This window comes from Erinaceus europaeus, chromosome 21 (assembly GCF_950295315.1).
Source record: "Erinaceus europaeus chromosome 21, mEriEur2.1, whole genome shotgun sequence".
Taxonomy (NCBI): Eukaryota; Metazoa; Chordata; class Mammalia; order Eulipotyphla; family Erinaceidae; genus Erinaceus; species Erinaceus europaeus.
In genome coordinates, this window is record NC_080182.1 from 532,836 (window position 1) to 558,824 (window position 25,989).

Genomic DNA, 25,989 nt, shown 5'->3' on the forward strand with positions numbered 1-25,989 from the left:
CTCAAGTATCAAATATTATGAGATAGTTCATAGTCACCACAAAATGTCTTTTTAAATGTCTTATTAGGAAAACAGTGTTTTACAATGTAATTGTTGCCACATAGCTATAGTTTCTCATCCTTCTATGATGACAGGAAGGATACACACTAATCGCATCACTGTCTTAAGTCCTCCTCCACCATGAAAGGATGCAAAAATTTAACAAAAGATTGAAATAATCCATGTGAAGACTATAATCATGACTATCGATGTGGAACAACTTCTCACCTCTCCTAGTTAAGTGGAGAAGCATCTGAGCTTGTTAGGCTCATGTATACCAGGAGTGACCATCCTGACTCAGGAGAAGCCCATGCTTGTCACTGTTGACTACACTATGTTTCTATCAAAGTGTTCAGACTTGATCCACATGAACTGTCACTATTTCTCCAGTACTATTAGTAAGCCTCAATTTAGAAGTCTACAGAAAGTTTTTTTTTCAGTTCTTTTATTGATACAATTTGCAGATTATTACTTTTTTTTTTACATTTATTTCACTGTGTTCCAAAATTCAAAGCAGCATTCTGCCAAGGTTATAAATAGAACATCTCTACTCTAAGTTACCAGAAAAACGCCATGCTATGACTGACAAAGCACTCATGTGAGTAGAAGAAAACAAGATGTTTTAGAGTGCCTGGCTGATGTAGAAATGTTCAATTACATCTCACCTGCTTGGGAAATATCCACACATTGTGATCAACATGTTCAATATAAGTGTAGCAAGTTCAGTTTCATTTAGTACTGCCTGTCCACTTGCTAAAAGACACCACTTGAGCTGGGGTATTGACTGAAGTGGTCGCCATCCATCCATGCCTTGAGCCCAGCATCTGGTTTTTGCATTTAACATTCCTTTGGTCCACAATTCTTGCATCTAAATGAATGGAATGTCATTACTGCATATAAATAACAATGCAAATGTCTGTAATGGTTACTATGCTATAGGAAATTATGTTAACATGTAATTTTTTACTAAATTATGCTAATAGCATGCAAATTAACCACTACAATGAACCACAAACTCTTGCTGACAAGAACTCAAATTTGGCTACTACCATTAGAAAATAACCATATGGTTGACCAACTGGTAGAGCATAAGGAAGACTAGTAAAAGGAAAAATGGTGTATGCTGGAGGATAAAATTGCCAAGTAAGAGGCACGGTCTTCTATAAAGCTATCTTTAGCTACATGCCAATCGAGCCTGGGAAGCCACGGATGGAAAGCCAGTATCAAATGTCAGCATATGTTAAGTGGGAAGTTGTTTTGGGGCTGTACAGTAAGTTACAATGAATTTCAGGCTGTGTATTAAAACTTACTTGTTTACATAACATAGAAGCATTATCTTTTGATATGATTATTCAAATGGTAACTACATTTATATAAACCACAGCTTTTGAATAACAAGATTTGAAGACAAAATTATGTGACTAAGAATAGATCATATCTAATCCTTTATGTGGAAATTATGTGGGGGATGACACTGCTTAGTGCTGATGAAATATTTCAAAACATAGTTTACAAGTATTGTGTATGTGCTAAGCAGAAGGGCACAAGGCAGGCTAAAAAAAATCCCATAAAAATGCTCCCAAAGCACATACCTCATGAAATCCATAGGGACCACTCCTTTCTTTGTCTGCGTTGCCAAAATACCATTCTTTTTCACTTTCCCTTTTCATATCTGGAGCAGCTTCGATTACATTGCTCTAAGTTTTAAAAAGATTTACATCATTTTTCAAGGTGAACAGAATCTCAGAGAATAGGTATCACAAAAGCTACACAAAACTAAGTGCTTGGGCTTATATTTTTTTAGAATTCACCTAAAAATTTAATTGACCTTACTTTAAGAGTTAAAGTTTAGGTACCTAATGGGTCAAAAGGTACTTTTATATTAATCTGCACTTAAAGTAGTTTCCTAAACTTACTCCCCAAACTGAATTCAATTTAAATCTTATATTTCTGGTGGTCATTAATTTTCAAGATACTAAAACTTTAGCAGCAAAGAACACAGCAAATAGCTAAAATAAATATATACCAAAAACTTTAAATTAGCATGCTCAAAGTATTATAGTACTCTTATGGAGAGATTTAAAAAAAAACCACTGAACTAAAAGTTTTAGAAACTTGCCAAGATCAAAGATTTGAGATGCTAACTGGAAAGTCTTTAGTGATCTTGAACACATCTTTTTTAAAAGAATGATTTATCATATAATTAAATCACATGAGAGGAAGAGGAAGAGAAAAGCCAGGGCACATAAGGTTATGGGGACAAAAAACAGGAGAATCAGGCAAGGAGGTCCTATACTCTACAGCTGAGCTCAATTTCCCTGGCCAACAACCACGTAAGTATTAATCTGCTCCCATCACAAGAAATATTAATAGTTTTATATAGCAATATTTATAAGAAAAGAGATCATTGTTTTTATCTAGTTGTAACCAAGCAAGAAATCATTAGAAGGGACCCCAGCTTTTCTCCAGCCTGTGGGCCTAGCAACAGAAGCTTCCAGTCCCCCAACCTCCACACCTGAAAACAATGAGAAGTTACTGCACAGCATGGAGTTGACATGCCTGGGAACACAAAGTTGACACCGGAAAAACTTTGTAAAGGGGTGAAAAACCAATGGGGGAGAGGTGGGTTTGAGACGGGTATATCTCTGCCTCCATATTGCTTAATGCCCACTTTACATTTTTAATAAAGCATTCTTTCCAAGCACAGATGGGGTTGTAGGATTTTACAGACCTTCGGCTGACCAGACATTTTTGGCTCTATTTCATAGTGAGAATGTTGCTACATGCTCATTAAATACCTTCATTACTATAAGATTTCAGCTAGACTCATATGGAGAGGTGATATAGAAAGGCAGGTAAGATTTCTGGGTGTTAACTCTGGCTCTGTCCTTGGGTGTTTTTGGGTAATATATTTAACCTACTGTTCCTCTGTTTCCTCAGCTGTTGGGGGATTTAAAGAGTTAACACATTTTGGATAACAATACTTGGTAAATTGCAATGGCATCATGACTACTACTATTCATACCTGATAAAAGAAAATGTCATATACTTTTAGTGTTTTTGTTCACAATTCAGCCAATATCTAACTTGACAGATCTCACTTTGGGAGAGTAAATAAACAAAAGCAAAGCATAATACATATACAAAAGCCCACCAATGAGCTCAAAGTGCAGATGTCCCTATAAGTTAGGTATTAGAAGAAGCTTTGGTTTGTGACTCTTCTTACTGATTGGCTTACATAAGGCCATTAGGATTCTCAATAGTTGCCAATGCTAAAACTTCTAGTTACATACATATGCATTCACTTTAAATTCTGAAGTTCATCTTGTTTCAAGATAAGTTCGCCAACAGTCACTTTATATTGCACCAAAGCAAAAGTTTCTGGGAAGGAAGTTTTGGGAAGGGCAGGGGCTTTGGGGTCCTGGTGCCATGATGGTGGAGGGAACCCAAGTCGGAGGTAAGAGTATTTTACAGACCCTTATCAAGGGGAAATGAGATATTATAGCCATGTGTTAAGAACTGGGCTGTAAACTATAAACCCTCCTCTCCCCCAATAAAATTATTTTAAGTTATTTTAAAGGAAAAAAAGAGAGGCTCACGGAGATGACTCAGTGTATATGAGGCCCTGGGTTCCATCTGGCATGAATAACAAGAAAGACGAAGTCAAAGCATCATAAATTGCCAAAATCTGGTCTCTCTCCCTTTGAACTTGGAAGCACGAGTTTGGTTCCTGGCATCTCATGTGCCAGAATGATGTTTTCATTCTGTCTATGTTTGTTTCTCTCTCTCTCCTCTTATGTTAAAAAACAAAACAAATAAATAATCTTTTGAAAAAGGCAACAGATAAACTGAAAAACTTAAACTGGATCATCACTGTTCACTTAGGGTTGTTATAGTTAACTTTATTTTTATGTAAACCAGACACTAATATTAACGAGTCAAGTAATATGTTCATATTTTCATGTTCCTATGATTTTTTTTTTTACCCTAAAAACAGACTTGGAGACTATTTTACTTAAAAAACCTAGATAAAGCACTTACTTGCAGTGGTACTGTGGCTCGGCTCACATGGAGATGTGCGAGGGTAAGCAAGTCCACCAGGATTCTAATTCCATTTGAATCCATGAGATCTTTGACATTTTTCTAAAGGACAAAAACATTTTTTAAGAAAAAAAATTTTTTTTTTGAGGAGGGTGAATGCTCTGCAGTGCGGTACAATTTCATCATGCACCAGGACCCCAGTTCTCATCTGCCCCTCCCTCCATATCTTTCCCCAAAGTACTTTGCTTTGGTACAATGCAGCATGACCAGTCCACATTTCATTTCGACATTGTTAAGTGAGATGACTCAAAAAGAGAAGAATATCAAGTGATCTCACTTATAATCAAAGTGCAACAAATAAAAATAGGGATAGAGAACACAAAATGAAACATAAAAAGACAAAAACATTTTTATATAATTTAAAACACTACTAATAAAACTTCTCAAAGAAAATGATATTTGAAATCTGAGAATAACTAGCACAAATGGTATGTTGAGGATTTTGTGTTCAAGGAATAGGGATTTATATAAAGATTAATGGCAAAATTTCTATGGTCATACCACCTTGAATGGTACTGATCTTATATAAAGGCCAAAACTATATGAGCAGATGACATGAAGAATGTTTATATATGTTGAACAAAACAAAATAACAACAATCTAGTTAAAGCAATACACATGACCACTCTTTGGATCTATAACCATCTTGCATTTTTCTTTTTTACTTTTATCATTGTGGTCATTGTTGTTGGATAGGACAGAGAAATGGAGAGAGGAGGGAAAGACAGGGGAGAGAAAGATAATCACCTGCAGACCTGCTTCACCACTTGTGAAGTGACCCTCCCCTACAGGTGGGGAGCCAGGGGCTCAAACAGGGATCCTTACGCAGGTCTTTGCACTTCGCGCCATATGTGCTTAACCCACTGTGCTACCGCCTGACCCCCCATCTTTTTTCAAGCTTAAAAAAAAATCAGAATAAAATCTGCAACGTCAAAAATCTTAAAAGGTTCCAGTTTATTTTAATATATTCAATACTTTCGTATGTGTATATTTGAGATTGTGTGGTTTTGTTTTGCCCCCAGAGTTATTTTGCTGGAAAAAAATAAATTACCTGCACAATTTACTGTTCCCAGCTTTTGTTTAGATAGACAAATGGTGTGATACTTTAAGAAGTAAGAAAGGGGGGAAGTCGGGCAGTAGTGCAGCGGGTTAAGCGCAGGTGCCGCAAAGCTCAAGAACCGGTGTTAAGGATCCTGGTTTGAGCCTCCGGCTCCCCACCTGCAGGGGAGTCCATTCACAGTCAGTGAAGCAGGTCTGCAGGTGTCTTTCTCTCTCCTTCTCTGTCTTCCCCTCCTCTCTCCATTTCTCTGTCCTATCTAACAATAACAACAACAACAAAAATAATAACAACAACAACAAAAACAAGGTCAACAAAAGGGAAAATAAATAAATATAAAAATTCTAAAAAAAAAAAGTAAGAAAGGGAAAGAGATGAAACACTGCAGCATCACTTCACAGCGAGTGAAGCTTCACACTGCAGGAGCACCCGTGAGGGATCAGAGTTTACAACTGGGTCTTTGTGCATTCTAGCAACCTAGTCTCGTTTATTTTTTATACTTAATGTAAAAAGTGACAATTTCTTAGAGGCCAACTAAAATTTAAGTTAAATTTTCCTATAATGTAATTATGCTTCACCTCAAAATATTTCCATTACATATAAAAAAGGCTAAATCTAAACAAATTAGTTTAAGTATAAAAATATTATCAGACTCACCTCAATATCATACAACTATGAATTAAGTTTATATGACTATGAATTCTTAGTAGAAACTAACATGAACCTCTATTTTAAAGAAAATTCAAAGAGAAAAGGACTCCGTATTTGACACATTCAAACTACTTTCAACAAAATATATTTATTGATATATTTTAAAACTTCCATCTTATGCTAAAGATTTCATGCTGAGAGACTGAAGTGGCGCACCCATTTGAGCGCACACACTACAAATTCACAAGGACCCTGGTTCAAGCCCCAGTCTCTGCCTGTAGGGGGAAAGCTTCAAAAGTGGCAAAGCAGTGCTCCAGTTGTCTTTCTCTCCTGTTCTCCTCTATCTCCCCCTTTGCTATTTCTGTCTCTATACAATGAATAATTGGGTAGACAAAAATGAAAAAGTAAACAAGAAGAAGATTCATAATGAGAAATCAGCTATCAATTCTAGTTTTCTTATTAATCATTCAGATTTATTCTCATTTGTTTATCTAGTACTTGTCCGTAAACAAGGGCACAATGGAAGGAATTATTTGGCAAGTTTTTCCCCCAGAAGCTAAGAATGCTAAACAATAAGAAGATATTCATTAAAAATAGTTTACCATGGGGCCAGGTGGTGCACCTGGTTGAGTGTACATGTTACAGTGCCCACGGACCTGGTTTTGAAACCCTGGTCCCCACCTGCAGGGGGAAAGATTTTGCAAGTGGTGAAGCAGTGCTATAGGTGTCTCTCTCCCCCTTCCCTCTAGACTTCTCATTATCCCTACCCAGTAAATAAAGATAATAAAAGAATTTTGAAAAAAAAAAAAAAAAAAGAAATAGTATACCTTATTAAGGATCAACTTGTTAAGGAAGAGGATCAATCTGTCTCGTTCAAGTTTATCTGTGCACTGTTGAAAAAAATGAAGTTAGTCAGCAGTAAAAAGATACATGAAAATTAATCACTGGCTAGCACCAACTAACAGCTGGTAAGAAATGTTAACTTGCAAATATTAAGAAAATGATAATATCAACAACTTTGTTTCCTCAGTCTTATATTCTTTGACATTTTATACATTTCCTTGAATGCCTAATTGTTCTAGAAAGGCAGATCTTTTTAAAGTCCTAAGTGCTATTTTTATATAGCATTAATAGTGTATTTAAAATTAAGAAATAAGGGGACTTCCAGAGGCAGGGCTACAGAGCAGCAGCAGCTGTGTTTCTCTCCTCTCCTGTCCCGAGTCAACTAGGAATGCCAAATTGAGACCACCTGGGACCGCAACAAGATAGGACTAGAATGATTTCAGGAACCCACCAAATCACCGGTGAGTGCAAACACATGTGGCCTGTGGACAGAGAGGAGTCTAGGGAGAGATTACATGGCTGGTAACAGTCTGGCACTTGACCTGTTGAGGCAACACCTCCAGTCTGTTTCACCAACAAGGTGACAGCTGAAGGGAGAAGACTCCCCTGAGACTCACCAAATGCAACTGTGAGTCTGCATTGCTATTGCCCTCAGAATCAAGAGCAGCGGCAGGGAGGCCCTGTGCTGACACCAGGGGACAGAGACCAAACAAGGAAACTCAGGGAAAAAATCAGTACCTCCCTGGACTAGCAGTGGGGCTGTGAAAGTCTCTTTTATAATCAATGGATTATCTCTGTCCCACCCTGCTTTATCTCTTGGTCAGGAGTCAGTGCTTAAGCTAAGAAGCCTTATAGTTTAAAAGCCCCCAGGCTCCCATAGCCTACAGGGAAGAAGAAGAATAAGAGGCTTTTAAGCCACTGAGCTGGACCTCAGGGATTAAAATACTATTTCAATAGTATTTGTAAGTGTAAGTAAGTGTCAACTTCCACAACTGTGGACCCTTTAATTACCTTACTTCCACACAAGTCAATCCAGGCAAGAGTGATCAGTAATTTGAAAAGTCCTGAGAGAGGGACCTCATAAGATACTATATAAAATGGTTAAACCAACAAGAAGAAATATTGGAGAAATGAGCCAAGACAAGAGTCCAGCTAGAAGCTCCCCAAAGGTTGAAAGACAAAATAATGAGGTCAACATCCAAACAGTAGTTAAGGAAATAATCACAGGAGTGAGTAAAGAGTTTCAAAGAATTGTCATCAGAAATGCAGAAACAACATATGAGACCCTGGAAGAAAACACTAATTATTTCAAGGTTATTAGAGAGCTGAAAGCTGAAATAGCTGAGCTAAGAAGACAACTAGCTGAACAAATTAAAACAGTATCAGAACAGGGCAACAAAATAGGTGAACTCCAGAAAACAGTAGAGGGAAGAGAGAATAGAATCAATGAGGCTGAAGAGAGAATTAGCAAGATCAAGGATTAATTAGAGACAACTAAAAAAGAAGAGATCTCAAAAAGAGATTAAGATATACTGAAAAAAACAACAACAGAGACCTATGGGATGACTTCAAAAGAAATAATATATGCATTACTGACTTACCAGAGGAAGAAAGAGAGGGAGGGGAACAAAGCATTCTTTAAGACATAATAGCTGAAAACTTCTCTAGTCTAGACAACATCAAAGACATAAAGACTCAAGAAGCCCAGAGGGTCCCAAACAGAATTAACCCAGACTTAAAAACACCAAGACACATCATATTTAAAATGGAAAGGAATAAGGATAAAGAAAAGATCCTGAAGGCTGAAAGAGAAAAACAAAGAGTCACCTACAGAGGAAAACCCATAAGATTAGCAGCAGACTTCTCCACACAAACACTACAGGCCAGCAGAGAATGGCAAGATGTCTAGTGAGTACTCAATGAGAAATGCTTTCAACCAAGACTACTGTATCCTGCTAGACTGTAATTTAGACTAGATGGAGACATAAAATCCTTCTCAGACAAGCAAGAGTTGAAGGAATCAACTATCAGCAAGCCTGCCCTGAAAGAAGCTCTGAAAGGTCTCCTATAAACACTCAGACCACCATAAATAGGCCATATATCAGAACACTCTAAAACTCTACATGAATGGTGTTAAATATCTTCAATCTTTGATATCAATGATATGAATAAATGTCAATGGCCTGAATTCACCTATGAATAGGCACCGAGTAGGAAGATGGATCAGAAAACACAACCCAACAATATGCTGTCTATAGGAAACCCAGCTAACTCAACAAGACAAACACAGACTCAAAGTGAAAGAATGGAAAACTATCATACAGGCCAATGGCCCACAAAAAAGGGCAGGAACAGCTATTCTCATATCTGACATGACAGACTTTAAAATCAATAAAATTTTAAAAGATAGGGATGGACACTACTTAATGCTCAGTGGATCAGTCAATCGAGGACATAACAATTATTAACATCTATGCACCCAATGAGAAGCCATCTAAATACATCAAACATCTACTGAAAAAGCTACAGCAATATATTAACAGCAACACACTAATAGTAGAGGACTTCAATACCCCACTCTCTCAACTTAACAGATAATCCAAGCAGAAAATCAGTAAGACATAAGGGAGCTAAATGAAGAGACAGATAAACTAGAACTATTGGACATTTTTAGAGTCATTCATCCCAAGAAACTGGAAAACACATTCTACTCCACAGGGGTCATTTTCAAGGATACACCATATGTTAGGCCACAAAGACAGCATCAGCAAATCCAAGAGCATTGAAATCATCCCAAGCATCTTCTCAGACCACAGTGGAATTAAACTAGCACTTAAAAATCAACAAAAGACTAGTAAGAGTCCCAAAATGTGGAAGCTCAGCAGTACACTCCTTAACAACTACTGAGTCAAAGAAGAAATCAAGGAAGAAATCAAAATGTTTCGAGAGTTCAATGAAAACGAAGACACAAGCTAAGGCAGTACTGAGAGGGAAGTTCATAGCCATACAAGCACACATTAGGAAACAAGAAAAAGCACAAATAAACAGCCTGACTGCACATCTTAAAAGACCTAGAAGAAGAAGAACAAAGGAACCCTAAAGCAACCAGAAGGACAGAAATCACTAAAGTTAGGGCAGAAATAAATATCATTGAGAATAAGAAAACCATACAAAAGATACAAAAAAAGTAAATGTTGGTTCTTTGAAAGAGTCAGCAAAATTGACAAACCTTTAGCCAGACTCACAAAACAAAAAAGGGAGAAGACCCAAATAAATCAGATCATAAATGAAAGAGGAAATATCATAACAGACACCATAGAAATTCAACATATCATGCGAGGCTTCTATGAACAACTATATGTCACCAAGCTAGAGAACCTGGTAGAAATGGATGATTTCCTAGATACCTATGAACTTCCAAAACTAAATTTTGGAAGAACTAGATAACATGAGCAGGCCCATCATAGCTAATGAAATTGAAACAGTTATCAAAAACCTTCCCAAAAATAAAAGTCCTGGACTAGATGGTTTTAGAAATGAATTCTACAAAACCTTCAAAGAAGAATTAATACCTCTACTTTTAAAAGTCTTCCAGAAGACTGAAGACACTGGAATACTCCCTGCCAGCTTCTATGAAGCCAACATCACTTTGATACCAAAAGCAGACAGAGTCACAACCAAAAATGAAAACTACAGACCAATATCTCTGATAAACATAGATGCTAAAATATTGAACAAAATTCTAGTCAAACAGATACAGCAGTATATTAAAAAGATGGTTCATCATGACCAAGTGGGGTTTATCCCAGGGATGCAAGGTTGGTTTAATATTCGTAAATCAACGTGATCCACCACATCAACAAAAGCAAGACCAAAAACCACATGGTCATATCAATAGATGCAGAGAAAACCTTTGACAAAATACAACATCCCTTCATGATCAAAACACTACAAAAAATGGGAATATATGGAAAATTCCTCAAGATAGTGGAGTCTATATATAGCAAACCTACAGCCAACATCATACTTAATGGTGAAAAACTGGAAGCATTCCCCCTCAGATCAGGTACTAGACAGAGCTGCCCACTATCACCATTACTATTCAACATAGTGTTGGAAGTTCTTGCCATAGCAATCAGGCAGGAGCAAGGAATTAGAGGCATGCAGATTTGAAAAGAAGTCAAACTCTCCCTATTTTTCAGATGACATGATAGTAAACACAGAAAAACCTAAGGAATCCAGCAAGACACTTTTGAAAATCATCAGGCAATACAGTAAGATTTCAGGCTACAAAATTAACATTCAAAAGTCAGTGGCATTCCTCTATGCAAACACTAAGTTAGAAGAAGTTGAAATCCAGAAATCAATTCCTTTTACTATAACAACAAAAACAATAAAATATCTAGGAGTAAACCTAACCAAAGCAGTGAAAGACTTATATCCAGAAAGTTATGAATCACTACTCAAGGAAACTGAAAAAGACACAAAAAAGTGGAAAGATATTCCATGTTCATGGGTTGGAAGAATTAACATCATCAAAATGAACATCCTACCCAGAGCCATCTACAAATTTAATGCTATCCCCATCAAGATCCAAACCACATTTTTTAGGAGAATAGAACAAATGCTGCAAATGTTTATCTGGAACCAGAAAAGACCTAGAATTGCCAAAACAATCTTAAGAAAGAACAGAACTGGAGGCATCACACTCCCATATCTCCAATTGTATTATAGGGCCATTGTCATCAAAATTGCTTGGTACTCAAACATGAATAGACACACTAACCAGTGGAATAGAACTGAGAGCCCAGACTTAAGCCCCCACACCTATGGACATCTAATTTTCAGCAAAGATGCGCAGACTACTAAATGGGGAAAGCAGATTCTCTTCAACAAACAGTGTTGGAAAAAATGGGTTGAAACATGCAGAAGATCAGATCTAGAGGGATGCAGAGATCACATAGGTTCCTAAGCTAAGTATGGGTCCCAGATCACATCAAATCAATGGGGTTGACAGTCAACAACATCTATACCCTTATCACATATTAGGGAGCTTCTCTCTTCCCCGATCCAGCTTTCTGGTCCTTTTTCCAGCTGTGACATCAACTTCCCAGACAATAACTTGGATCTACTGGCATATCAGATTTCAGGCTCAGGGGCAAAAAGAAAAAAGAAAAAAAAATAGTATAGCCACAGACCATTTGTAATTTAACTAAAATATGCCTACTAGCTATCTACAGAATGGAGGACCCCACAACTCTTCATCTGCATTATTACAGCCCTTAGGTTTATGATTGGTCTACAATTTATTTGGCTTTGTATGTTAACACGAGGTTCCAAATGCTAGCATGATGCCAACCAGACTTCCCTGGATAGACAACCCCACCAATGTGTCCTGGAGCTCCAATTCCCCAGGGCCCTGCCCCACTAGGGAAAGAGAGAGGGGGGCTGGGAATATGGATTGACCTGTCAATGCCCATGTTCAGCGGAGAAGCAATTATAGAAGCTAAACCTTCCACCTTCTGCATCCCACAGTGACCTTGGGTCCATACTCCCAGAGGGATAAAGAACAGGAAAGCTATCAGGGGAGGGGATGGGATACAGAGTTCTGGTGGTGGGAACTGTGTGAAGCTGTACCCCTCTTATCCTATGGTTTTTTCAAATGTTTCCTTTTTATAAATAAAAAATTAAAAAAAAAAAAGAAACCTGCAGAAGAATGAAACTGAACCACTATATATTTCACCAAATACAAATGTAAATTCCAAGTGGATCAAGGACTTGGATGTTAGGCCAGAAAAACTAACAGATACTTAGAGGAAAATATTGGCAAAACTCTTTTCTGCATAAATTTTAAAGACATCTTCAATGAAACAACTCCAATTACAAAGAAGACTAAGGCAAGCATAAACCTATGGGACTACATCAAATTAAAAAGCTTCTGCACATCAAAAGAAACCACCACCCAAACCAAGAGACCCCTTACAGAATGGGAGATCTTTACATGCCATACATCAGACAAGAGGCTAATAACCAGAATATATAAAGAGCTTGCCAAACTCAACAACAAGAAAACAAATAACCCCATCCAAAAATGGGGAGAGGACATGGACAGAATATTCACCACAGATGAGATCCAAAAGGCCAAGAAACACATGAAAAAGTGCTCCTAGTCTTCGATTGTCAGAGAAATGCAAATAAAGATGACAATGAGATACCACTTCACTCCTGTGAGAATGTCATTCATCAGAAAAGGTAGGTGGGGATAGATAGCATAATAGTTATGCAAAGAGTCTCTTGCCTGAGGCTCTGAAGTCCCAGGTTCAATCCCCCCGCACCACCATAAACCAGAAAAGGTAACAGCAGCAGCAAATGCTGGAGAGGTTGTGGGATCAAAGGAACCCTCCTGCACTGCTGGTGGGAATATCAATTAGTCCAACCTCTGTGGAGAACAACAGTCTGGAGAACTCTCAGAAGGCTAGAAATGGACCTATCCCATCCTCTCCTTGGGATAGATCCTAAGGAACCCAACACACCCACCCAAAAAGATCTGTGTACACATACATTCTTAGCAGCACAATCTGTAATAGCCAAAACCTGGAAGCAACCCAGGTGTCCAACAACAGATGAATGGCTGAGCAAGTTGTGGTATATGTACACAATGGAATACTACTCAGCTATTAAAAATGGTAACCGTTTTCAGCCGATCTTGGATGGACCTTGAAAAATTCATGTTATGTGAAATAAGTCAGAAACAGAAGGATGAAGATGGGATGATCTCAATCTCAGGCAGAAGTTGAAAAACAAGATTAGAAGAGAAAACACAAGTAGAACCTGAACTGGAATTGGCGTATGGCACCAAAATAAAAGACTCTGGGGTGGGTGGGGGAGAAGAATATGGCTCTTTCTAAGGCAGCTCATGGATAGCGAGATTAATCTATGTAAAAGAATGTAAACACAAATGAAAGATTAAAATTCAGCAACAACTATGTACCACTGAAATGTGAGCTACATGATGGATGAACTATCAGCTTCTTCTTTCTCCTCGAGGAGCATGCTTGTGGTAAATGACAAGCTTTTTCCAGAGCCTCACCCTACTAGGGAAAGAGAGAGGCAGGCTGGGAGTATGGACTGACCAGTCAAAGCCCAAGTTCAGCGGGGAAGCAATTACAGAAGCCAGACCTTCCACCTTCTGCAACCCACAACAACCCTGGGTCCATGCTCCCAGAGGGATAGAGTAGGAAAGCTGTCAGGGGAGGGGATGGGATACGGAGATCTGGTGGTGGGAATTGTGTGGAGGTGTACCCCTCTTACCCTATGGTTTTGTTAATGTCTGTTTTTAAAATAAATAAATAAAAAGGAAAAAAAAGAATTTTTATACAATAAACTATAATACTTAAAAAGAAAAAAAAAAAGAAATACACCTGCTCGAGTTTCCCTGACTAGTTATTGTTTCACTATCTCCACATTTGGAATTTTAGTAGGCTCATTTCATTTAAGATTTTTTTTTTTCCAAAATGCAAAACCAAAAGTACAGTACAAAGAACTCTGAAGATCGCCATTTCTTTTACACAGATGTCCAGATAATCTTATTTTAAGGTTGGCAAATAGGTTGTTAAAGCAGTAAAAGACCCCACCAATGTGTCCTGGAGCTCAGCTTCCCCAGAGGCACACCTTACTAGGGAAAGAGAGAGGCAGACTGGGAGTATGGACCGACCAGTCAACACCCATGTTCAGTGGGGAAGCAATTACAGAAGCCAGACCTTCTACCTTCTGCAACCCACAACGACCCTGGGTCCATGCTCCCAGAGGGCTAGAGAATGGGAAAGCTATCAGGGGAGGGGGTGGGTTATGGGGATTGGGTGGTGGGAATTGTGTGGAGTTGTACCCCTCCTACCTTATGTTTTTGTTCATTAATCCTTTCTTAATAAAAAATTAAAAAAAAAAAAAGAATCCACTATCCTGGCGGTCTTTTTTTTTTTTTTTCTTCTTTTTTCATTTTATTAGATAGAACAGAGAGAAATTGAGACAGAAGGGGAAAACAGAGAGAGAAAGACACTAGCAGACTTGTTTCACCGTTTGTGAAAAGACCCGGGGGGGCAGCCGGCTGCTCAAACCCAGACCCTTTCGCGGGTGCTTCCTTCCGCTTCCTACTATGTGCACTTAACCCGCTGCGGCACCACCCAAATCCCTTGATGTTTTAAATTTAATTTTATACTATATGACCTTAGTAATGCATTTATTAATTCTAGATGTTGTTCTCTAGCATCTTTCATGTAAACAAAACATGATGTGAAAATAAAAATAACCTTACTTAAAAAAAAAAAGAAAAGAAAAACAAAACAAAAATAACTAGCAGATATTTTCCTGTTCATCTGACATATTAAAATAGGCATATTATCCATTAAATATCTATACAGAAAGTTGTAGTAATGTTATCAAACCAGTTTATATTTAGTTTTGAAAAAACTCCCCAAAGCACTATCATACAGCCATTTCCCTGAATGATTCTTACCCTTTCTAACATTCCAATGATATATTTTGTATCTGCAAAAGGGCCTATATCTCCATGACATCTTCCATAAACAATAGCGAGGGCTTGTAAACATAAACACTTCATGTTTACTTTTGGAGTGAGCAGGAAACGATGATAGAGCTCATTGAAAAATTCATACCTAGATTTAAAAGAAAATGTTCACAATAGAAATAGCCATACAGTTAATGATGAAAACAGATGAAACACATTATGAAGAGAAGCTTACGATTTCTTAATTGATCCGCTATCTTCATTCTCATCTTCCTCCAACAGTAATCTAAGGTAATAGTCTCCTATTTTGATTTCCTCTGCCAGGCAATCATACCTAACCTTTATTAATAAAAGGAAATGACATTATACAAGAGTAGGAGCAATGTCTTCATAATTACAATTCTTTTAGTTTAAAGTTGTTTTGTCCCTCCCCTTGAAAAGATAGCCTTAACTGGAAAAAAAATCATATCTTAAAAATATAAAGCAGGAGTCGAGCAGTAGCGCAGCAGGTTAAGTACAGGTGGTTCAAAGCACAAGGACTGGTGTTAGGATCCCGGTTCGAACCCCTGGCTCCCCACCCGCAGGGGAGTCGCTTCACAAGTGGTGAGGCAGGTCTGCAGGTGTCTTTCTTTCCCCGCCCCTGTCTTCCCCTCCTTTCTCCAACAACAATGACATCAATAGCAACAACAATAATAACAATAAAATAACAAGGGCAACAAATGGGAATAAATAAATATTAAAAAATATAATGCAATTCACTTTATTAATATGACTACTGAACTACATGTTGAATCAGAATTACCAGTATTATGAATATAAGTCTTACTGATTAAGAAACTATTAAGACTACATAGCATTTATGAAGCTATAACAGGGGGAAAATCAAGATAATTAGGGGATAACCTGCCTCAGTTTAAAAGATATTTTTTATTTTCATTTATATGCAATTATACTTTATTAGTTTACTGTTCTGCACCACATACACACTATTTGCTCAGCTTACACATGCTTCCCCCCCCCCCAATGTTTTACTACAGAGAAAGATTTACAAGACAGTTCTCACACAACCCAGACACACCACTTAAGGTCTTCTGTACTTCCAGCAAGCCAACCACAATTTATGATATACATATACACACACACACACACACATTTAATTTTAAGGAAATTTTCTTGGAAATAATTTACAAAAATTACAAAAAGGAATCCTAAACTTTTGGAAAGTCTAAAATAACTGACTTCTGAAAACATGAACTATGTAAAACCAAGTATGTATGTGTGTGTGTGTGTATACACACACACATATATACATGTATTATAATTTTACTGTTTTTCTACAAACTCTGAACACTGAATTGATTCAACTTCTGCTAATTATCTGTTACTGTGTATAATATGTATAATTCTAGTCATCAGGGATTCAAGTAACTAAAATCAGATTTCTGACCTTACTGAATTAGCAGACAAAAAATGTATGATTAATTGATAACATGAATTCAGGCAGGGAAGAGGGAGAAGCAGAAGGGACAAAGTAAAGAGGGCTGCATTTTGAAACAGGGTGCCCCGCAAAGGCTAAAACAGGATGCCCAGGAAAGGCAGAGCTCTCTTGAGTGCAGTGGTTAAAACAATGAACTTACAATCATAATGTTCTGAGTTTAATTCCCGGCATTGCAAGCGCCAGACTAATACTTTCGTTTGTTTCTTCTTTCTCCTTCTTGTTATCATAAATCAATAAATCTAAAAAAAAAAAAAGCCTCAAGAAAACTGCAGGGAGGAGGAGCTGCATTACTATAGAAGGGAAGACTACCTAGGCATAAGTAAGAGCTTGTATAGCAGGAAATAAAATCAAAAAGAAAATGCTGGGGGGGGGGGGGGATACAGAGAGTAAGCAAGAGAGACTCTGGGGTTGGGTGTATAAATATACCCCTGTAATCTTATAAGCCATTATTAAATCATTAATTTACAAAAAAAAAAAAAAAATCACTAAAGATGTCGTCTTTTAAAGTTATCTTAAGGACCGAAGCTTTACAAGCCCAGGTGGGAAGCCACAGGGGCACTGGAGGGTTTAAATGGAGAAATGACATGGTCTGCTTACTTTTTTTTTAAAGATTTTTAAAATATTTATTTAATTCTTTTTTGTTGCCCTTGTTTTGTAGTTATTATTGTTATTGACATCATCATTGTTTGATAGGATAGAGAGAAATGGAGAGAGGAGGGGAAGACAGAGAGGGGGAGAGAAAGACAGACACCTGCAGACCTGCTTCACCGCCTGTGAAGGGACTTCCCTGCAGGTGGGGAGCCGGGGGCTCAAACCAGGATCCTTATGCCAGTCCTTGCGCTTTGCACCACCTGCATTTAACCCGATGCACTACCGCCTGACTCCCTGTTTGCTTACTAATTTTAACAAGATCACATTAATGCTCTATTTTTAATAAACTATAGGGAAGTAAAGGTGTAAGCTGAGATATTGTTATCACCCTGTAGAGAGAAGAGGATTAAAATTCAGGAAAAATTCTGAAGGTGCACTGAATAGAAATTGCTGACAAATTGGAGTGAAGTATAAGAGAAAAAAATAACAACAAAGAGTTTTGACTAGAAAACAAGGAATGCTCATTATCTAAGCTTAGAAAGACAGTAAGAGAAATAGCTTTGAAGGAAGAACAGTAATAAAGTTTGAGAAAGTTCTAAATGCTCATTAGATATTCAATTAGATGACAATAGTATGAAGTCTAGGGAAGCAAGTCGAAATTGAAGATAAAAATTTAAAAGCCACCAGGAAATAAATATTAGAGCCTTAAGGACTAGTAAGATCACTAAGAATATATATATATATAAAGAGACACAAGTCCAGATCCTTTGAATCAGCCAATATTCAACAGTTAAGAAATAAAGAAAACGGGGGGGGGGGGGGGGGGGAGGTAGGGGGAGAGTGACCATGAAGGGGAAACCTAGGAGATACAGATTCCTGAAACCAAAGTAAAGGAGCTTTTAAAAAAACAAACAAACAAAAACATTTATTTATTTTCCTTTCTGTTGCCCTTGTTGCTTTATTGTAGTTATTATTGTTGTTGTTATTAATGCTGTCATTGTTGGATAGGACACAGAGAAATGGAGAGAGGAGGAGACGATAGAGAAGGAGATAGAAAGACACCAGGAGACCTGCTTCACCGCCTGTGAAGCAACGCTCCTGAAGGTGGGGATCCGGGGGCTCGAACCCGGATCCTTACACCAGTCCTTGTGCTTGGCGCCATGTGTGCTTAATGTTTGGAATCATATTACCACAAAAAATTAAACCAGCTACAAAGACCAAAAGGAAACTGGCTATCTTTTAATAGAAAATAACAAATGGAAGGGAGAAAATAAGCTAAAGACAGATCTGAAATGTACAGGATCAAATTTATCAGAATTCCGACATGATTCTCAAAGATTAAAATTTTCCAGTATTTCCTTGGCTGTATAAGAGGGAATGCTGAAGACTTATGCTAAGTAAAAATAAAAAAATAAAAAAAAAACTTCAGGAATAGTAACATGCTTTTTAAAAAAAGAACAACAAAAATTAAACTTCACCTCAAATTCCTGGTGGTTCCAAGAGATCACACTAGCACTGCCAAGCTCCCTGTCAATGTTAAATGCTCGCATCTCAGATTCAAGGCTATCTCTCAGTTCTTCTCGTGTTTTGAAATTCCAAATTAGGTTTGACCTGGCATGATCCTGACCAAACCTGAAAACACATACAGTCAGAAATTAACAGAAAATAACAGCACTTAAAAAATAACTATAAATATCCACAGCTACATTGTATAATGAGCTACGAAAGTATGCAACTGATAAACGTTAGCAATTATAAAACACAATCTGTTTTTAAGTACAGTAAAGTGCTAATAGTGTTGATGCTGAGCAGCGACTATTAAATTCTTATAATTTTTTCACATTTGCAAGTTTCCACAGTACAATGTTGGAGGCAAATGAACAAATTATAAATCTATACTAACTTCAAAATAAGGGAAATCTCGATTTCAGTGTTTACTACTATTATTATAAGTTTCAGTTAAAAATAATTCTATGGGAGTCGGGCGGTAGCGCACATGGTGCAAAGCGCAAGGACAGGCGTAAGGATCCTGGTTTGAGCCCCCCCAGCTCCCCACCTCCAGGGGAGTCACTTCACAGGCAAAGCAGGTCTGCAGGTGTTTATTGTTCTCTCCCCGTCTTCCCCTCCTCTCTCCATTTCTCTCTGTCCTATCCAACAACGATGACATCAAGAACAACAACAATAGTAACTACAACAATAAAACAACAAGGGCAACAAAAGGGGGGAAAAAAAAGAATACTACTAAGCTGTCAAGCTCTGACTGATACTTTCAAAATCTCTTATTCCTGGAATAAGTTAACAATTTTAATACACCCGAACTTAGGTCTAATCTGAAGACAGAGGGCTTGACATCCACTGACTTTTAGGCTATAATCCTAAAAGCATGCCAATAACAAAATCTAACAGACTTCTTGGGGGGAGGTGTGAGTATGGGGTGAGGTGGGGAATAGAGTGGAAAGATTCCTAAGGAAGAAAAACAAGGCATATTCTTAGGCCATACTATATACTATAATGAATATATATACGATATATATATATATATATATATATATATATATATATATATCTTTAAAAGAATGTGTTTTCAATGGACATATTTTCCTTTGATATCTCAAACTATAATCAATGTCAGTTTTAGACTGCAAACTGTAAACCAATATAGAAAACTTGCAAATTTTCCCGAAGTAGAAATTACTTTATTAAAAAATACTGGAAAACTACAAGACATTGGCTAACTTGGATACCACTTCATACAAGTCCCCTTGTTTTCACAACTCACCTTTTTCAAGATTCAACTTCCAGTAAGGCTTAAGAGAGCTGATAAAGATTTAAGTATTTCTAAGCTACATTGACATGTCTAAAGGTCTAAATTTTATAAACACTTTAAAGTCACTGTAAGTCTTAAACTGTCAACACACTTTGAAAGGTCAAAACTCCACAGAAGCATCACTCATCGAAACAGTTAAGTATTTAGTTCTTGATCTTGACACAGTGAAATGCCCAGAACATAAATTACCAGTTCCAGAAAAACTACCCAAACCCCTTCATGATTCCTGCAATGGCAATGCCAAATTTAACCTATGCTAGAAAAGAGGTTGAAAGCTTACCTGTAGTAGAAGAGATCCCAATTTGCTTCTATTTTAATTCTCTGTCTTCTTTTTCGAAGAACTACTGGTTTTTGATTTATATTCTGAAAAAGTGAAAACCCCCATGCTCAAGCTCATGCTGTCAATGCCTCAGTCAAAAAGGTAATCACTTCATGAGTGATGAAAACATTTCCCTCATCTAATTTTCTCAGAAAGAAATTAATGAAACACAATATATAAAATATAAGTGAGGATGCTCAATTATATCACACGAAGAGTTTGTCAACATATATTTCTTTAATGCTGCTGAAACGTTTTCCATGTGGCCTACAGTCATTGTTTTAATACCCAATTTAAGTTCACTGTGGTGACTAATAATCTTTTTCTGGTTGGTCACTGCTGGGGCTTCGCTGCTCGGGCCATCTAGCTTGGATAGAAAAAGACAGAGACAGGAGAGAGATAAAGACCACAGCACCAAAGCAGACCACAGTGTGATGGGGGCCAGGCTCAAACCTGGGTCCAAAAATGGCAAAGCAGGCACTCTCCCAAGTGAGCTCACTTGCCAGGTCAACAAACACTGACATGCAATTAATGTGAAGTCCTAAGAAAACAGCAAGTGCTGAAGACAATGGATTATTAAACTGCTACCGAAGCCCAAATGGAGCAAGTGTAAGTTCAAATAGCGGATTAGCTGATGAACAAGAAATAACTTATTTATATTCACACATGTGAAGTAAGGGTTGAACTAAGTGTATTAAACAAACGATATCAAAGATGATTCCACATGCCAGGCAGTTTGAAACATTTCACACATGGAGCAGGGGCTTAAACTCACCAAACTGTTTCTGTCCTGAATTTAATTGTAAAAGAAGAAAATGGAAAAAAAATTAAAGAAAAGTAAGAGAACAAGCCTTTATCCACTATGTAAATTTGACAAATGTGTCATACATCACACCTTGACTTTAAGGAAGAAAAAAGCCCACGTGTTCTCAAAGTCTGTGACTCAAATTTTAAGCTATCATAAAGCCCTTCTGAGAATTCAAAGAAAGTTACGGCTTCTACTAAGAAAGAAAGAAAGAAAGAAAGAAAGAAAGTGAGAGAGAAGGAAAAAAGAAAAGGCACATCATGTGGTAAGATTTGTAACTACAAAGAAGACTGAAGATTCCTTGATGTCTATACATTGATTTGAGATTAAGAATCTGGTCCTAGGTTCAGTCATGCACACCACTGTCAGCCAGAACAAGGGGCTCTGGGGGTGGGGGTGGGTCTCTGATCCAAGCAAAATCCCATTGATATTTCAGATGTGAAAATATATTTAAAAAGAAACAGACTAGATGATATAGATAAGACTCAGGATAATGTAGTAAGTTTTTACAGTGTGTTTTTTGTTGTTTTCTTTTTTTTCCCTCCTCTCCATCAGAGCACAGCTTAAACCCTAACTTCTGGGGATGAACCTGGTACCTTTGGTGCTTTAACATGATAATCTTTCTGTATAAAGACCTAGAGAGACACCAGAGTACCTAATGAAATAGTTTCTACTTAGACCTACTTCCCTCAATCACTCCAAAGCTAACCTTGTCATACAAAATAAAGACTACAAAAACTGAATAAGGGCAAGAGATGGTATAATTTAATGACTCACTAGTCACTATCAGGTCATCCCATCACCTGGGGCCCTGGTCAGTGAGTCCTGGGATTCCCACACAGACATGGTGGGCCTGGACCTCTAGTGGATCCGTATCACCACTGTCACTAGTTATCTCCATCAGGAACAACATAATGGACCCCTCTGTGGGACCCTATAGGACCTTGCACTCAATGTGGATAAACATGTGGTAGGGAATGTTCCATTCTCTGAAGGGAGGTTGGATAACATACTCTACCTATCACGTGAGGACGAGGGGTCCTGAAAATAGTGCAGCCTGGAATGTTCCTAGCCATGACCACAGAATGCCAGATCAGACCTACACTGATGCAGAGGTTACACAGGCCCCTGTGCTGACTATGGGCCTCAGATCATATCTATGGGGTTTATAGTTAACAATATTTATGTACTTTCCTATATTTAGGAGCTACTCTCTTCCCTGGTCAAGCTTTCTAACCCTTTTTTCCAATTATGACACCATCTCCCCAGACAATAACTTAAGTCACCTGCATGTTAGATGTCAAGCTCAGACAAAAACTAGTAGGGTCCTGAGTGCCTTGGAATAGACCTAAAATAGACCTGCTAGCTTTTTCCAAAATGGAGACCCCAAATCTACATCTGCAGTGTTCTTGTCTTTCGGTTCATGACTAGTCAACAATTTGCTCTGCTTTATAGCTTTACTCTTCCTTTAGCCACCAGGTTCCAGACGCTATCATGATGGCAACCTGACTTCCCTGGTACCCCACCAAGGTGTCCTGGGGTCCCACATCCCCTGATCCCTGGACCCCTAGGGAAAGAGAATGGCTGGGAATCCGGATCGACCTGTCAACGCCCATGTTCAACAGGGGAGAAATTACAGAAACCAGACCTCCCACCTTCTGCACCCCTTAATGATCCTGGGTCCATACTCCCAGAGGGACAAAGAATAGGAAAGCTATCAAGGGAGGGGATTGGATACGGAGTTCTGGCAGTGGGAACCATATGGAGTTTTATCCCTCTTATCCTATAGTCTTGTCAATACTACCATTTTATGAATAAATAATAAAGAAAATGTTTCTGCATAAATTATCCCCTGCAGTAATATCAATATATGTACATATATTAGAATTTTTTTATTCTAGTGTATGCAAGTCTTAGATTATTTTATTTTATATTTATTTATTTACTTTTTACCAGAATACTGTTTAACTCTGGCTTATAGTAGGCTGAGGATTGAACCTGATAAGACCTGGGAGCCTCAGGCATGAGAATCTATTTGTATAACCATTACACTATTTCCTCCACCCCTGCAGTAAATAGTTTTAAATGCTGCTTAAATATAAAAAATATTATATACAACATTTCCTCTAAATTTTAATTCTGAGGGGGGCTGGGTGGTAGGGCACCAGGTTTAAGTGCACATAGTACGAAGTGCAAGGACCAGTGTAAAGATCCCTATTTGAGCCCCCAGTTCCCAACTGCATGGAGGGTTGCCTCACAAGGGGTGAAGCAGGTCTATCTTTGTCTCCCCCTCTCTACCTTTTCTTCCTCTCTTGATCACTCTTTGTCCCAACCAATAAAACAAAGGGAAAAATGGCCTCCAGGAGGAGCTGATTCGTATAGTGCAGGCACTGAGCCCCAGTGATAACCCTGAAGGCAATAAATAAATAATAAATAAACTTTAATTCTGTGTAGTACAGTGAAAAATTATGTTAAGATCACTTAAAGTATATAAAGTTTGATTTTAGTAACAACACTTTCTTCAAAATTATTAATTTAAAAGTACATTTTTCTATTCCCATTTCCTTCTTATTTCCTGTAAAAAAGCAACTGATAGTCTATAGTAAGGAAAATTTAAATTCTATACAGAGAAAGGACAACTGGCTTGCCATTATACTGAGCTGACAGACTTAAGGACTTAGGCAAAAAAAGCTCTAACTAAAGGTGCAAATCCCTAAACTGGACAGTAAGTAAACAAAAAGTTTTACAAACATAAGCCAAAGATCACTATTAATCAAACACAGAACATCAGCTACAAATCTAACTGGCTTCCTAGACATCCTGGTTATATAAAAAATGCAGCTTATTTCTAAACTAGCCAACTTTCTTGACTGTTTAGTTTGCAGACCTTAGCTAATGTGCAAGATAATTACAATTTTTGGTGTCAATATTTTGATGAATAAAACAGTTACCAAGACTATTCACTGTTTTTGAAAGAAATCAGTGTTAAAAAATAGTACACTGCCAGAAAAATAATCAGTTTTCTATTTAAATAATTTATTGATCAGTAAATTTGCTTTACCTCACTTCAATACATTTGTGGTAACATCCAGGTAAATAAAACCAATACATCAATAATAACACACTATTGGCAGTAAAAATGCATTCTTTTCTCAGTGAATTGTTGCCTTTAGATAAACAGATGTCACCCATATTAGCAGTTAAAGTTGTGTGGGAGCTGGGCGGTAGTGCATCGGGTTAAATGCACATGGTGCAAAGCACAAGGATCGGAGTAAGGATCTTGGTTCAAGCCTCCGACTCCCCACCTGCAGGGGAGCTGCTTCACAAGCGGTGAAGCAGGTCTGCAGGTGTCTTATCTTTCTCTTCCCATCTCTGTTTTCTTCTCCTCTCTCCATTTCTCTGTCCTATCCAACAACCATGACATCAAGAACAACAACAACAATAACTACAACAATAAAATAAGGACAACAAAAGGGAATAAATAAATATTAAAAAACACTAAAAAAAATTTTTTTAAAGTTTTGTATTCAAGCATATGCTGCATGAATGTTACAAAAAAAAAAAAAAACTTGATGCCAAAACCTTATTTTCAGCAGTGTAACTGCTTTCAATAGCTTCCCCATTTTATAAAGCTGCTTTGACATATAGGCTAAATGGGGAAAGTAAGTGTCAGAGGGAAGAGTGAGGTTCTAAAAGTCTGTAACTTGGCATAAAGGTTAATAAGTGATGTAGTCGGGTCAAAAAAAGGCTAGCTAATTCAAAGTTCAGCCTTTTCTCTGTAGAACATTTTAAAGGCTGTCTAAACATTTTTTATGCTGTAGCTCTCACTCACATAATCACTATTAACCCACTAAGCTCAAGTTCTAAAGAAATGAAGATGGTGTCAATTTTAGAGAGACACATGACTAAGACTAACAACTGTTCTACTGTACTGAGTCTTGTATTTATTCTGGAAAAACAGAAGAAATCTGTTTGTGTAGAGAGATAGTTATATTACTTTTTGATGAATGAAACAGTTGTACAAAGCAGCAGCTATTATAAATAAAAAGATAAACAGAAATATCACTAAGTATGGTTAACAAAACTATGAGATCCAGTCAACTTTTGCAGAATATCGTAAATCATCCTTAACTACTGTACATTTCATTAGAGATAGAAATGTGTACTACTAAACTGGATAAAAAAAGTTACAGGACATGTACTCAAGGGAGTACTACTATGCAATTTAAAAAGATGGTATTGTGTCCATCAGGACAAAATACATATAAATAGAAGTGGTTATGCTTAGTGAAGTAAGTAAGGAGGTAAAAGACCACTATTGGAAGGTTTTGCTCATATGTGGAATATACTGTACTAACACACACACACTTGACAAAAAAAAAAAAAAAAAAAAAAAAAAAAAGGCAGTCAATCGGTTTCTAAGACTTTGTGGTAACAATGGTGGTTAACACCAAGGGGGGAGGCACAGAAATGGATGGGAGTGTGGTGTGGGACTACTCTTATAAACCACTGTTAAACCACTCATAAGGGAAGGGCTCAGAACTCTGGTGGTGGGCACAGTGTGGAAGTAAACCCCTGTTGTCTTCCAATTTCGTAAATCAGTATTAAATCACTAATTAAAAATGTTTTTAAAAATGTGTGTTAGTGAATTAGTTTCTGTAGTACATACTAAGTGCTGAAGGATTAGAGTGAAAATTTCAGCTCTGATCTTGATGCTAAATTTTACATACAAAC

The 25,989-nt window shown here is 37.5% G+C and overlaps 1 protein-coding gene across 2 annotated transcripts in view; it reads right to left on the minus strand.

Moving 5' to 3' along the window:
* DNAJC13 (DnaJ heat shock protein family (Hsp40) member C13) overlaps positions 1–25,989 on the minus strand; it is a 149,734-nt gene that overhangs the window by 61,127 nt on the left and 62,618 nt on the right. For both annotated transcript variants that reach the window (XM_060180241.1, XM_060180240.1), the window contains 8 exons: positions 20,412–20,494; positions 18,783–18,936; positions 15,451–15,554; positions 15,204–15,363; positions 6,676–6,738; positions 4,081–4,182; positions 1,632–1,736; positions 705–907 (listed from right to left, as the gene is read on the minus strand). In XM_060180241.1, the coding sequence (XP_060036224.1) occupies positions 705–907; positions 1,632–1,736; positions 4,081–4,182; positions 6,676–6,738; positions 15,204–15,363; positions 15,451–15,554; positions 18,783–18,936; positions 20,412–20,494 (974 nt within the window). The remainder of the gene's footprint in view (positions 1–704; positions 908–1,631; positions 1,737–4,080; positions 4,183–6,675; positions 6,739–15,203; positions 15,364–15,450; positions 15,555–18,782; positions 18,937–20,411; positions 20,495–25,989) is intronic.